General features: G+C 32.4%; 1 protein-coding gene across 5 annotated transcripts in view; it reads left to right on the top strand.

Moving 5' to 3' along the window:
* Window positions 1–14794, top strand: part of Grik2 (glutamate ionotropic receptor kainate type subunit 2) — a 744982-nt gene that overhangs the window by 554437 nt on the left and 175751 nt on the right. For all 5 annotated transcript variants that reach the window (XM_004660601.2, XM_045155009.1, XM_045155007.1 and 2 more), the window contains one exon: window positions 14512–14630. In XM_004660601.2, coding sequence (XP_004660658.1) covers window positions 14512–14630 — 119 coding nt within the window. The remainder of the gene's footprint in view (window positions 1–14511; window positions 14631–14794) is intronic.

The following is a 14794-nucleotide window of genomic DNA, read 5'->3' as shown; positions in this document are numbered from 1 at the left end:
TGGGTTCATTTTAGGTCTGCTTCAGTGATGAGGTCTTGGGAGCCTCTGTGTCTCTGGATATCTGGTTTGGCAGGAACTGAGTATTGTCTGTGTCTATCTCCTTCACCCTTGTGCTGATACCAGGTTCACCAAGGAAGTAGCACTCTTGCTCATTTCCCCAAATACTCTTAGTTTCACCTGGGGCCCTTTTCTCCTTAGAATCTGTGTCCATCTAAAAAGTAGAAGCAAATTCTCCAATGAAGAGTAAAGTTGGCACCAGATAAATGGGACAACCTTTGTTTCTTTAGAGAGATTTAAATGTTCAACATCCCTATCCATCAGAGAAATGCAAATTAAAACAACTATGAGATTCCACCTTACCCCAGTAAGGATAGCAAACAGTAAAAAGTCAAATGAAAACAAATGTTTGGAGAGGATGTGGAGAAATAAGAACCCTCATTCACTGTTGGTGGGAATGTAAGATTGTACAACCACTATGGAAAGCAATGTGGAGGATTCTAAAAAGGTTGACTATAGAGTTACCAACAGACCCAGTTATTCCCTTAATGGGCATTTACTCTATTACTACTTTTATGTCCATTTTCTTATAGACTTCAACTTTGAGCTTCCACATAACTAACTATAGTGACTATTAGTCATACTACTATGTACTTTAAATACTAAGCATGTAACTGATTTAGCCATAATGGAGAGAAATTTGACTTATAGTTATAAAAGAAATTTTAATAGAACCAAAGTCAATATATTTTATAATGAAGCAAAATCACTAAAAATAATAGTGACTTATGCATTAGATCATAAATGAGTCCAGTGGGTGCTAAATCCAATGTACTCTAATGTTTATTTTGCTTTGGCAATAAATGAAGTCATGAAAAACCAAATTCATTCATTCCTCAATTCTGAAATTGATAGAAGATAGAAGTTAAATGCATATGTATTGATTTCATCAACTCAAACCAACTTTAAGTAGTATATAATTTTGTGAGTATTTTCTGAGTGAATAGGTCGTATACATTTATGAGTAAGGCACACATGTGTAATCACATTGCATAATTGAGCATATTATATATCTACTCACAATTTTCAGGTTTTATTTTTTCATTTTTACCAATTACTATAACTGGGTAGGCCTGACTTTATAGAGCTTATAATGAATTTCAATGCTGAAACAAGATAGAGTGTTAAATAATGCTCTGAACATTCTAGCCAAAGAATTGGATAATCGTAGCTAAAATGAGTTCTAGAAAATATAAAAGTATAACACACATAATTTGATTAATGCTACTTCAAGTGTCTCTGAATTGTCAGATTGATTTTACTTTAGCTTTCACTTCACAAAACAAGTGTGAATCCCTTAAAAAACAGCCGATCATTTATTCCTTTTTATTATTACCATTAAAATATGAGGATTATTAAATCATCAGACAATGGTAATGCAAACAAAGAAGAAATAACTGCAAAGACAGAATTAAACTTATAGGAAAAAGGGGAGAATTGGAGTAGCTGAGCATCCAATTCAGCTAGAGTAGAAAGAACCATCAAGAATTGGGCTCTAGTCAATCACTGCAGCTGCACCTCCACCACAACCCAGCGTGCTGAGCACCTTCCCAAAGTCATTTACATCTTCATATGAATGGGCAGATTTTCAGACCTAAGGACATACTTTATCAATAAATTCTGACTATTTAAAATTTTTCATCAGCTACAAGAAATGATTGTGAATGCTTCCTACATAATGTAATGTTAATTGGTTGATATAGCTTATGTTTACTCATGATTATATATTCCACAATGTAAACTGAAGAAAAATGCATAGCGCTGCTTTGATCAGATACATATCACATACAAATTGTGAACTACACAAGTTTTCCATCCATCACATATAACAGTAGCACATCATATGCCTATACTAAAATTATATCTGTAACATACTAAAGTTTTCAAAGCTGTAACCACCCAAGGGTACATTTATGCAAATAACTATATTTCTATCATAAGTTAAATATGCGTATTGAAAGTAATTAGCTTTAATTACACTATTAAAACACTTTACAAGCATCTACATGTAATCACTTCTAATATTTATCTTTGCAAAAATATAGATGGTAAGGATAAACGTGTTTTTGGAGAGTATAGAAATTTAACTCTGTAACTGTTTGAAGGAATATTAAATCATGACCAAATACTCACTAACTCTACAAAAGGCAAAACTGAGGCTGAGAAACAAGGATCCATCTTGATAATATGAATAGTAATGGAAAACATCTCTCATTTCAGCAATGTGTAACTACCTATATGTCAATGTATATTAAATAATGTTTAATTTAGAAAAAAACACTAGAAATAACAAAGTAGAGATCTTTTATCAACTATAGAAATTGTATGATTCTGAATATATTTCACATCAATAAGCTTTATTCACATTTAATAAAATATTTAATGGTAATAAAATAAGATTCAAAATGGAAAATTAATTTTGAAGCTTTTATCAAACATTTTTTAAATAAATCAATAGCATATATTTGAAATATTTTAATTTACTTATTTGAAAGAGAGAGGGAGAGAGAGAGTATGGGTGCCACAGGTTCTCTGGCCACTACAAACAAACTACAGATGTGTGTACCACTTTGGGCATCTGGCTTTATATCAATTATGGGGAATCAAATCTGGGCCATCTGTCATTGTGAGTACCTTTAACTGCTGAGCCATCTCCTCAGATCCTAAAGCATATTTTAAAATTTGCTGAGTATGATGCTAAATAATGACATCTAATTCTCTGAGACATCAAATATACAAACCATTTTATATCAGGGTCTTCAAAAATTCAGGGTAGGCTTTACTGTTGTATTGAGAAGAACTAGCTAGCTCCACTAAATGTAAGAAAGATCTATAAAACTAGGAAAGATATTCTTGAACTTTTATGAAATTTTGTCCAAAATGTCTAACTTAAATATTTTTTTTCATTGTATGGGCTATTTTAGCATATTTAATACTGTTAAAAATAATTACAAGTGGTGGGAAACCTGTGCTTGAAAAGTAAGAAGAATGGCTATGACTAGCTTCTCTCGCTGCATGTTTTAAAACATTGCTTTCATGCCTAGCCAAGATTTTGCTAACAGGGTAGGCATTATCATTCCCATTCGTCAGACTTACGAAGGAATTTTTTTGTAGAATTTCTGAACAAGCTCATCTTTGTGTGTGTGTGTGTGTGTGTGTGTGTGTGTGTGTGTGTGTTCATCATTAGAAGATATCTTGTGCCAACGTTTGAATGCTACTTTCACTGAAGTCACCATCCAAGAGTTGTTTGAGGTTAATATTAACTCAGTCAATTATAGAAATCACATCACAGGGAAAGCTTAAGCCATATTTTAGTTCTCACCACTAACTCAGGTGAGAAAATTCAAGCTTACTAATGTATAATCATATATAATTATAGGTTGATATTCCTGACTTTTTTTGTTTAGAAAAGATCTATTTAGTTAAAAAAATATAGAAATTATATAATGCAATACATTTTACTGTCTTTGGATTTAAGCCATAAGATTCATTCCAGCAATAGTTTAGGAAAATATCCTTCTTACAAGGTTGAAATAAAGGTTGACGGGTAGGCAGAGAATTTTAAAAAAATCATTAATTCAAGGTGTTAAGTATTGATTAGCTGTCTATTAATGTTTATACTTACTTGATGTAAAGGAAAATGCAGAACTTATATAATTTAGTGTTTTGTAAACTATAATATTTTCACATTTTACCAAAAAATTCTGTATATTATATAGTGAAAACATTGTTGTAGTTACTCACAAAGATCACAACTCATTCTGAATCCTAGATATGTAGTTAAATTAATGGACTATTAAGTTATACATTGTGCTACAGTATAATATTTTCCCTTTCTCTCTCTCTCTCTCTCTCTCTCTCTATCTCTTTATCTATATGCTAAATAAGATAACACTATTTATTGAATACTTATTCTATTACTATTGTACTGTGTGACAAGATATATAATATATAATAATAATGGCATTCATTTTTCCATTCCATTACAAAGACCTTTTATCCTAATTCATATATTGGGCTTTAAAAGATAATGAAAATAATATTCAATAAAGAGAGCATTTGAAATGGTGACGAAAATAAGTATAGCATATTTTTATTATTTTCAGGACTTATCACATAGGTAAGTCTCATTTTACAATGCAAGTAGAATATTATTTAATGCATTGTAATGGAGGCATGTGTTAATTGACAAGAAAATTAAAAATGTGGAGGTGAGCTAGGCATGGTGACACATACCTTTAATACCAGGATTTGGTAAGCTGAGGTAGGAGGATTGCTATGAGATCAAGGCCATCCTGGGGTTATAGAGTGAGTTCCAGGTCAGCCTGGGCTAGAATAAGACTCTACCTTGAAAACAAAATACTATGTTAATATGAACATTATGTGTGAATTAGTATTAGCTTATTTGAAGAAGGTGCAGAATAATTATTCGGGCATAATTAGAATCTTTAGTGATGTGGCAGCTATATAGAGCCTTGAGATCCAAGCAGAAAAATGTTGGAGATGATCAGAAACATAATGATTATTTCCTGATGACTTTTAATAAAATAGTTGAGCATTATAAGTTGGGAAGATTTTTCTGATGGACTAATAGGCATATGAACACTTGACAAAATAAATACAGATAAAATAATCAAAGTAAAGAGAGCTACTCTGAGTACGCAGTCAGTAAAACCCGAAATAAAATTACAGGAATAAAGGTATTGTGAAACATAAATGGAAGGGAATGTCCTTGAATTACCTTGAAGAAAATACAAGGAAATTTGGTGATATACTGAAATAAGACATTGAAGAAGAAGAAAGATAAGTGAGTTCAAAAAATCTTACCCAAATTGTTAGAAAATGCTTGTTACTTTCCATACTGGCTACATATAGACAGAATGTTAATTTTTTTTATGGGAAGGATGCTTCCTGTTGGATTTGAGGTCTGGTACTTTTAACTGGTGGTGCATTGAGGGCAGATGGACATAAATGCATTTGGTTAGATGTGCATGCTAGCCTCAAATAAGGTATTATCAGTACTGGATAAGAGTAAAAAGGTTAGCTTTACAATGACATGAATGATAATTACTTTAAGAAGAATCTATTGGCATGATTGTTGCAAAAAGGAAATGCATTGAAGTGCAAAGAAATTCTACTACTTATAGCAGAAATGTGTTGGTTTTCTGTTAATATGTATATTAGTAATGCCAGTTTGTAATAGTGTTGTTTGTTTATCAAAGGGGATCAGAAGATTATGAAGGACAGTTAAATCTTTATTTTTTGGCCTATATTTAATAGAAAAACACATTTGCATTTAACTGCATTTGTTTCATAGAAAATTATCTCTGTGTATGTTATTTCCTAGTTTATAACATGTGGTCTTATTATTTCATTTCTTTCATTCTTTCATCACCACCGTTTAACGTCATCCAATTTAGAGACTTCATCATAACATTTTACATTAGGAAACCTTTCATGTTTATACATAGAAGTCACAAAGAAGCCATAACTAATGTCCTGCTCATTAATGATTTGGAAAGCAACTTCAATTAACTACTGAATCTAGAAAATGTCTTTATTCAAAACTAATTGTTTTCCATGCTGGTGGTTGAACTGAGGACCATGCACACACTATGCAAGTGCTGTCACTACTAAGCCACATCCCTAGCCAACCATCTGATTAGTCGACACTAATACTGCACAATTGAGAAATTCCACATGGGTGCATATAGTACATTTTTGAATGCATAATCACTTATTAATTAAATTTGTACAAATAGAATTATTTAAATTTATAATATAACTTGAAAATATTGAGATATTAAAATATTTGGGGCTGTTTAATCCATGATAACAATGTAAGTGATATTGGCTGATATAAAATACTAGCTATCGTTATTTCTATACAGAGGTTGATATTGCTTAAGCTATATAAACTACCTACTAGGAATGAATAACATAATATAATATAATAATGTAATACAGTACAATTCCCAGATAATAAGCGTTCAGAATTAATTTTCTCTTTTTCTCAAGCTCAGTAGTAAAGTTATAAAAGATAACTTCACAGAGTACATTTGAAGGCAGAAAGGATATTTTGCAGAAGGTTCTTGTGATGAAACCCACTGCTCCACATGGGTATTAGTGTAAGAACAGCAGTGTATTTAATATGGAGTGTTTTCCAAAGTTGTGATTTATATGTCATAATTGGTTACTAGGCAACCAAAATATTTTAGTTTCACTGCTAGAGATTTTATTTTCTGGGATTAAATTTACCTATAAGTGATTTTGGAAAATAATCACTCTATACTAGAAGTATTTTCCTTTCTTTCAATTTGTTTAATTCAATTTATTTCACATTATTTTTTCACAAATTTGCACAATGATTCACTGAAAATTCTGAGGATACTGCTCTTAGTATTTCTTCATATATTCAAAGAGAAAAGTTTCCCTGGAGGGTTATAAATGTAAATATTCTATTCCATGTTCAAAACATAATTCACAATACAATGCTAAAATAATTCAAAATTAATACTTTAAAAATTTATATTTCAGATGATTATGAATGTTCCTTAATGATTTAAATTCTATGCATCTATCATTTAACTGCAGCCTTTGAACTGTACCATTAGGACTGTTATGGTGGTAAGTGAAAAAAGAAATCAGGTGGCAGATAATAGTCTCATTAATTAAAACATGATGCTTTCTTGAGCACTGGTGAATTTCTGTGCACTTTGATGATGGCATTATAGGAGTAATGAGGACTTTTATTTTGTGAATTATCTCAATAAAGAAGGTTTTGCTCCTCAAATCTTGGGTATAAATATGCTTGAAGGTGATGATATTGGTCAGGGTACAACTTGAAAAGTTCTCATTTTTGGAAAGTATAAAAAGTAAGAATGGTAATTGTCAACCAATAGAAAATCAATTAGATCATAAAAATCTCCTTTTGATTGTATGAGAAGGAATGAATGATTGAAAATAAAAAACTGCTGAGATGGTTACAGCTGAGGAGTGCCTTGCTCTCTAAGTTGCCCTATAATCCAAGATCTAGTACAGTACTGGCATTATTAGGACTCACATTAATCAAGGGGTCACTCTTTATATTAATGGTGTTCTTAGATTATTGTTACAAATCAAGTTAGATTATTGTTTAAAATCATTATATGTTCTATAATTGGCAAGAATAGCAAAAACAGTATAATACTTATTTCATTTTCCAAAACTCATTGTTTAAATTTACCATATCTGGAGTGATCCTAACTTAAGCACTATATTGACTACTTTTTTTTCCTCAAAGGGCAAAGAGGCTCTCATTTTGATTTCTCCCACCAGGGTTATCTGCAAATTATCATAGTTTCAGCAGGACAGATAACACGTGTCTAATCAATGATGTAGTATGGTTGTCTCTGACTTTATAAGCCCCAACGAGGAAAATCCCTTTCTTTTTGAGATTTTAATCTGCTTTTATGTGAATGGTGCCAGCTCTTGGATCTAAATTGTTTAATAAAATTCGAATTTAAATTCAGTTAATGGTAACTCTTCCCTTAAATGTAAAGGTGACTATTTGATTTTGTAGTGAAGACACCTATGAAATCCACCTCTAATCTCATCCCAATGGGCCCCATCCAGACCATATCATCCATACAGGAAAAACCCGGGGATTATTTTGGTAACTATGATTCAAAATAATAGTCGTAAGCAAAAGTACCATTGAAAATATGGCTTATATTCATTATCAGACTTAGTCATTATACCTATGATGCCACCAGAATGCAAAAACAATCACAAATGTTCAAAAAGATCATGTTTTAATTAATAAGAGCATCAGATGACATCATTTATTTCTTTGAAAAAAATCGCAAAATGAATGTACTTTTTATGATTTACCACCATAACAAATATAATAAACATATATAACATATATAGATAGATTTTGTATAGAAATATCCTGTTTAATATTTTCCATAGTCATGTAAATTAAATTTGCCACCTGATTTTTTAAAGTAATAGATGATATAGTTTTATTAATTTTAGGCTTTTACAATTTCATCCAAAAGTATATCAATTCATAGCACACAATTACTTTTTTTCAAAATAGTATTATCTATACAAGCAAATAAGTACTCTTAAAAATTTAAGTATCATGGCTGGGGAGATTTCTTAGCAGTTAAGCACTTGCCTGTGAAGCCTAAGAACCCGGTTTGAGGCTTGATTCTCCAGGACCCACATTAGCCTGATACACAAGAGGGCGAACGTGTCTGGAGTTCGTTTGCTGTGGCCAGAGGCTCTGGCGCGCCCATTCTCTATCTATCTGCTTCTCTCTCTCTTTGTCCGTCGCTTTCAAATAAATAAAAATAAACAAAATAAAATTAGGTATCAGATCATAACCTGACCTGAAAAGTAGTAGTTGATAAGTAATGAATCACCTAGATTCTTATTTAGCTATATGATCACAAAAGCAGGAACTGAAGTACAGTAATTAAGCCACAAGAACTTCTGAGCTTTTTCTCCAATACCTACAAAAAAAAAAAAAAAAACAAACAAAAAAATCAGTATAGCACAGTGACCAAAGGGTAAATTTTCAAACAGTATTTACCTTGGATTTGAATTTGCCATGATTAATTTAAAAACTTATTGTATAGTAATAATGACAGTAAAACAACCAATCATAATGAACTTAAACACTGAACTAAAATATATCCTACTGTAGAGAGCTTATTCCAGATAAAGATAGCTGCAATATAAAGGTGAATATGTTGACGTATATATCTGATTGGCTCAAAATAATGGATGTTTTAAAATAATTTTTTCTGCCAGGTGTGGCAATGCATGCTTTTAATCCCAGCACTCAGGAGGCAGAGATAAAAGGATGAGCTCAAGGCCATTCTGAGACTACGTAGTGAATTCCAGGTCAGCCTGAGCTACATTGAGACCCTACTTCAAAAAAAATAATAATAATTTTTTTCTCTTTCCTGATTATAATATTGGAAATGATGAGATGTTAATTTCATGTTGAATTAGCATTTTTAAGAATATGGTGGGCTGGAGAGATGGCTTAGCGGTTAAGCGCTTGCCTGTGAAGCCTAAGGACCCCGGTTGGAGGCTCGGTTCCCCAGGTCCCACGTTAGCCAGATGCACAAGGGGGCGCACGTGTCTGGAGTTTGTTTGCAGAGGCTGGAAGCCCTGGAGCGCCCATTCTCTCTCTCTCCCTCTACCTGTCTTTCTCTCTGTGTCTGTCGCTCTCAAATAAATAAATAAAAAATTTAAAAAAAAAAGAATATGGTACGAATATTCCCTTAAGTGAACAATGGATTATCCAGCCCATATAATACTTTATATTGAGTCATGCATATTATATAGAACCATGAAGTCCTAAAGCAGAGATTGTCAAACTTGAGAAGTAGATAATAAAAATCACTTGATTCTAGAGATGGGAATCAGCATCATGCAAAACTTCATATGAGGATGATTTTTGTATGACAAAATGTTGGAAAGAGGAGTTACCTTTTTAGAAGCCATGATTCAGATCTAAGATGAAAATACAGTGAAAGTGGATAGGATCAGTTAATAAGCATGATACAAAGCACTGGTATGTCTCAGACATTGTTTAGAAAGAGTAAGGAACTTCAGTGAATATGGAAATAAACATTTAAGTGTTAAGAACTCAGAGTATTGTTGCATTCATTTAAACAGGAAGAAATTGGGAAGGAATACTAATGTGTAGAAGTTATTATTAGGTTTACTTTGAAATATTTAATGTGAGTAAAGTCCAAGACGTGATTTGCAGAATGAAATGGGATTACACAGAGTTACAATTTATTGCTATAAGTTGAGTGTTCTATAATTACAAGCATAGTGGTTAAACATCCTGAGTGAATTTTCTGATAAATGATAAAAATGATCTGAAAGCTGAGGTCAAGTCATTATGGGTGGTAAATAGGGAAAAAAGAATAGAGCAAGGGGTCAGGAGAAGGCGATATTCAACAACAATGTTAGAAGTTAGGACTTGATAAAAGTAGACCGGAGTAAATGTATTCCAAACTAATGAAAAGTTTAAGATTAATGACAAAACATATACTGAAAAATAGGACTACAAACATTTAGGTATTTGGCAATATATTAAAAAGTAAAGATACAGAAGGAATGTGATACTGAAGTAAGTTCTTTTTTTTTTTAATTTTTGGTTGGTTTATTTTTATTTATTTATTTGAGAGTGACAGAGAAAGAGTCAGAGAGAGAGAGAGAGAATGGGCATGCCAAGGCTTCCAGCCACTGCAGATGAATTCCAGATGTGTGCGCCCCCTTGTGCATCTGGCTAATGTGGGTCCTGGGAAATTGGGCCTCGAACTGGGGTCCTTAGGCTTCATAGGCAAGTGCTTAACCACTAAGCCATCTCTCCAGCCCCTGAAGTAAGTTTTAAATAATCAGTAGATTAAAATATTGAAATAGAAATTGGAAAAGACATAAAGATATATAGGTACTACACTGCATATATTACTTTACAATCTAATGGGAATGGAGAAAGCTGAGTAATAACTTAAGTGGAAGAAACTAGTACTGTTTGAGCTGAGCTATTTAGTACTGCAGATATGGAGAAGAGAAAGAAAAATGTAGCTCTGTTCTTCAAGCTTGAGAGAAACTTGTCTAAAAAAGATAGCACACCATAAAGCACCCTAAAGAAAGCATATCTTTCTCATTCAGTCCAAGGATAATAGAACTCTGCTTTCCAGGCATGGAACCTTACATATTTCTAGTTCTAAAGGAGAACAGAGTCAACAGCAAATATCCTTAAACTGGATATTTAGAATGTCAAAGACAGATTCTGCATATCTAGCCAAACTGAAACAGATATCTCACAAACACAAAGGGAAATAGACCTATAGTTAGGTAGAAATATTCCAAAAAACAAACAAATAAGCAAAAATTTGAGGAGTTTGAATAATGAAGATTAGACATCAAACTCTATTATAGCCATCCTCCAAAGAAAAATGCACCTAGATGGTGCTACTCAATAGAAATTATTGGTGAGTATAGTATTTTCATAACTATAAAAGAGTTGAGGAAATTACTGAATAAAAGACTGTAGAACAAGAATTGATAGGAAGAAATATATGGATGTTTTAAAAATAAGGTTTTATTTACTTAATTGCTTAATTTTTTAACTATACTCAATAGCCAAACTGGTAGGAGTTCAGGGTTTGCAGGGAAAATAAATAGTCATATTTTTATTCTGGGGCATAATTAGAAAGAATCCTGAATTCTTGTATGTTTAAATTCCACTTTCTTTTTATATAAACTGTGGACAGGTGTGAGGATGGCTCTTCAACACCGTTATTACAGCACAGGCACTGTGTATGCTAAAACTGATGGGAAGCAGTAGTTAGAGATTAAACATTTCAAATAAAGTGTAAAACGTTTCATAAGTAACTGTTACTACAAAACACCCTGAACTACCATAATAGCAACTTCAGGAGAGAGGGAGACCCTTCACACATGCTGGTGAATGTCACCACTGTGTGGATGTTATGTTGTCACAACAGAACACGTGGAAAAGAGGATGACCTACCTGGGTGATGCTGAGCTCACTGAGTGAAGGGCTACTGCTGCACCTGTTCATCCGAAGATGCCAGGAAGGGGTGCTGTTAACAAAGGTGGACAGGTTGATTGAAGGGAAGGATGGACAGGAACAGTTATGATCTTATTTTGGATATATCAGTCTTGAAAATTTACTATCAAATTGTTGAAAACTTGCTTTAGATCAAAATAAGTTACTGTTAAAAATATATGTAAAACAAGAAGTACCTTCATGAGCATAGGAACATTATAATGAGGTAAATTATATTTGTAAAAGTTTTGGAGTTATAGGCACATATTAATTGAAGCCAAATCTGTTTGAAGTAAAAAAAGATAAAGTGAGTAAAGTTAAGTAGAAGGAAGAGGAAATTTAGCTGGGAGAAGAAAATAACAAGACGTAGCATAAAAGCTGTTGACAAATTCAAAGTGAAAAAAGCAGTAGACAGGCAAGCATTATGATGAGCCAGTCACGAATAGCCAAGGATAGTGAAGGTCAATTATAGCCATAAACAGTGTGCCACTGGAGGTAGGAACCTGAGAGAAGAGGGGTGATTTAACTATGACTACAGAAATGGCCATGAAGCCAATGGAGATGCAGGAAACTTTTTTTTAGCGTGGCCAAGAGGAACAAATTAGGAATTCAAGATTCAAATAGCGTGTTCATAGGCTAAGTCAGCATCTTTTGAGTCTTTGGTCCTATAGATTTTACAGTTTAAGAAAACATATGAAAGTTAATGTGAAATATGTACATTATTTACAATACCATTTTACATAAACCAATTCCACTTTTGATTATGTTATGTATAAAAATCCCTTAGAGTAGATGCTGATCTCTGACAGTGCCAGTGTGTGGTTTCCTCCCTCAATACTTCCTCCTTTTATATCTCTTTCATTACTCCATTCTTTCTATACTTCAACATTTAAATTTTGTGTCTGAGGAAGGAAAAACAGAACTCTCTACATGTATGCTTCCACCTCCCCAATTTTCCACATCTCTCATCTCAAAGAATTCCTTTAAATGTCTGTTTGAAATTTGCAGACTTCTGAAACTCAGAAAACTTGTGATGATACTTTGACTAATTAATTGTATAACTTTACTGTTTGTTATATTTCAAGATTTACCACTAGACGTAAATCTAATGCAGACCATTTTGGTTTGAAGTTAATATACTCTTAAGCATAGAAACAAAGGAAAATTTTATTTTAAATTATTATCCAAATTTTAAAATGGTTACATACATCACACCAGTGAAGTAATAACATTTCACATTTTTGAGCTACTGCTGTCTGCAGGCACTAGAGATGTTCTTGAAATTCTAACAACATTCCTGGGGGCTAGGTCATAATATAGGTTTCCTTTTCTTAGGTCAGGGAGCAAAAGGCTTATAGTTGGGGTGAATGTATGTGGCTTAGCTATAGAGCCCTTAATCAAACCACATAATAACACCGTTTTTAAAACAAGAATGAACTTTTATATAAATTAATTAATATGACAATACTTTTTAAGAAAAAAAATCCCACATTGAGAGTAAGAGACAATATTTTCATGTATGGAAATACTTCAATGGATCAACCATTCTCACAGTGTAAAAGTTGTAAAAGTAATAAAAGAATTTAAATAAAAATAAATGCCTATCACTAAACTTAGTTCTATTGTCAAACACAGCAAATCACATTGTAATCTGTAATTACTATTCAGTCAGCCTTCCTCTTCAGGGTCTGTTTGTTACGAGAACCAAACAGAACACTTCTTTGCTCATGAAGCAGAAGATATTCGAAAAAAAAGATATTTTAAAATTGCATTAGAAAGATGAAAATGGCTTGTTTGATCTTCTGAATTTTAATATGTCAGAGAAAGATTATTGTGAAGGAAATTAGGCTCTCTGAAGTGACAGGCAATTATTCAAATAACTTTGATTTAATTTAAGATTTTTACATTCTTTCATAAATAATACATATACTAATTTGGTATATAAAAGAGTGGCTTTAAAATGTGAGATTTTGAGGAAAATATTTTGGTAGTTTAATAAACTTAATTAGAAGAATGATGTTTTCAAATAGTTCTATTAATTGTTAAACACATCTGCATTATAATTAGCATAAATTAGTATATGTGTACAGTTAACATTTTTAAAAATTCAGTGTGAATTTTATGGAACTAATAATGTTGTTTCTAAAATCATTAGTATTTGATTTTAAGATTCAGGTTTGCTTTCCCTTAAAACAAATGATAGATTTGAAAGCAAGTAAGTAGAAAATATCCAGGCTCAGTTTGCATTTGTTTCTAACCTGCTTTAATATCATGTCTGGATACGTGCTCAGAAAGCCACAATGTCAGAAGCACATTCTAATTAGTAGGATTCTGATTTTGTCATCAAAGGGTCATGTGTTTCTTGCACATGAAGATGTGATCTCAATATTATTTTCTGACATACATAAATATATATTAGTTATTTGAGCATCTCTTAGTTTGGTGATAACTTGTTATATTCTTCTTATTTTTCTTCTGTTTTTAACATTTTTCCCTCAGGTTTAAAACTTCATGAATTTTCTTAAATGATTTTTTTGAAGTTTTTTTAAGCAGTATTTAAAAAATCCTGTGCATGTAAATGCCTATTATAATGTTCTTAGTTTACTGATATGTGGATTTCCTTCTCTTAAGTAAAATACAGTAAAGAAATGTCATTTCTTATCTTAGAATGGAAATTAATTGATAAGGGATCTTTTCAATCTAGCATAGCTGTCATGTATACAAAAATCCTATGATAGAATTGCCTGTGTCTGGTTTCTATTTAATCTTACCTGTCTTTTTGTTTCTTTTGCAGCAGAATTTCTGGATAGAATTTCTTCTCACTGCAATTTAAATATATTCTTTTTTTCTGTCAATTACCACAGGTTTAGTCCTTATGAGTGGTATAATCCACACCCTTGCAATCCTGACTCAGACGTGGTGGAAAACAATTTTACATTGCTAAATAGTTTCTGGTTTGGAGTTGGAGCTCTCATGCAGCAAGGTATACGACTCAGCCTGCTATTTCCTTTGGGCACCATGTCCCACTCTTTGCTGGGGTGACAGCTCTTGCTGGCACAAGTCGCTTGCATGGGTAGCCTCTCTGCATGTAACCATAATCCAGCTTCTCCATCAACCTAACGCATTGAGGACTTCTCAAATCCCATC

The sequence above is a fragment of the Jaculus jaculus genome, chromosome 7 (assembly GCF_020740685.1).
Source record: "Jaculus jaculus isolate mJacJac1 chromosome 7, mJacJac1.mat.Y.cur, whole genome shotgun sequence".
In the NCBI taxonomy this organism is placed as follows: domain Eukaryota; kingdom Metazoa; phylum Chordata; class Mammalia; order Rodentia; family Dipodidae; genus Jaculus; species Jaculus jaculus.
Note: the sequence above shows the minus strand (reverse complement) of the source record. Positions and strands in the feature narration are given on the sequence as shown.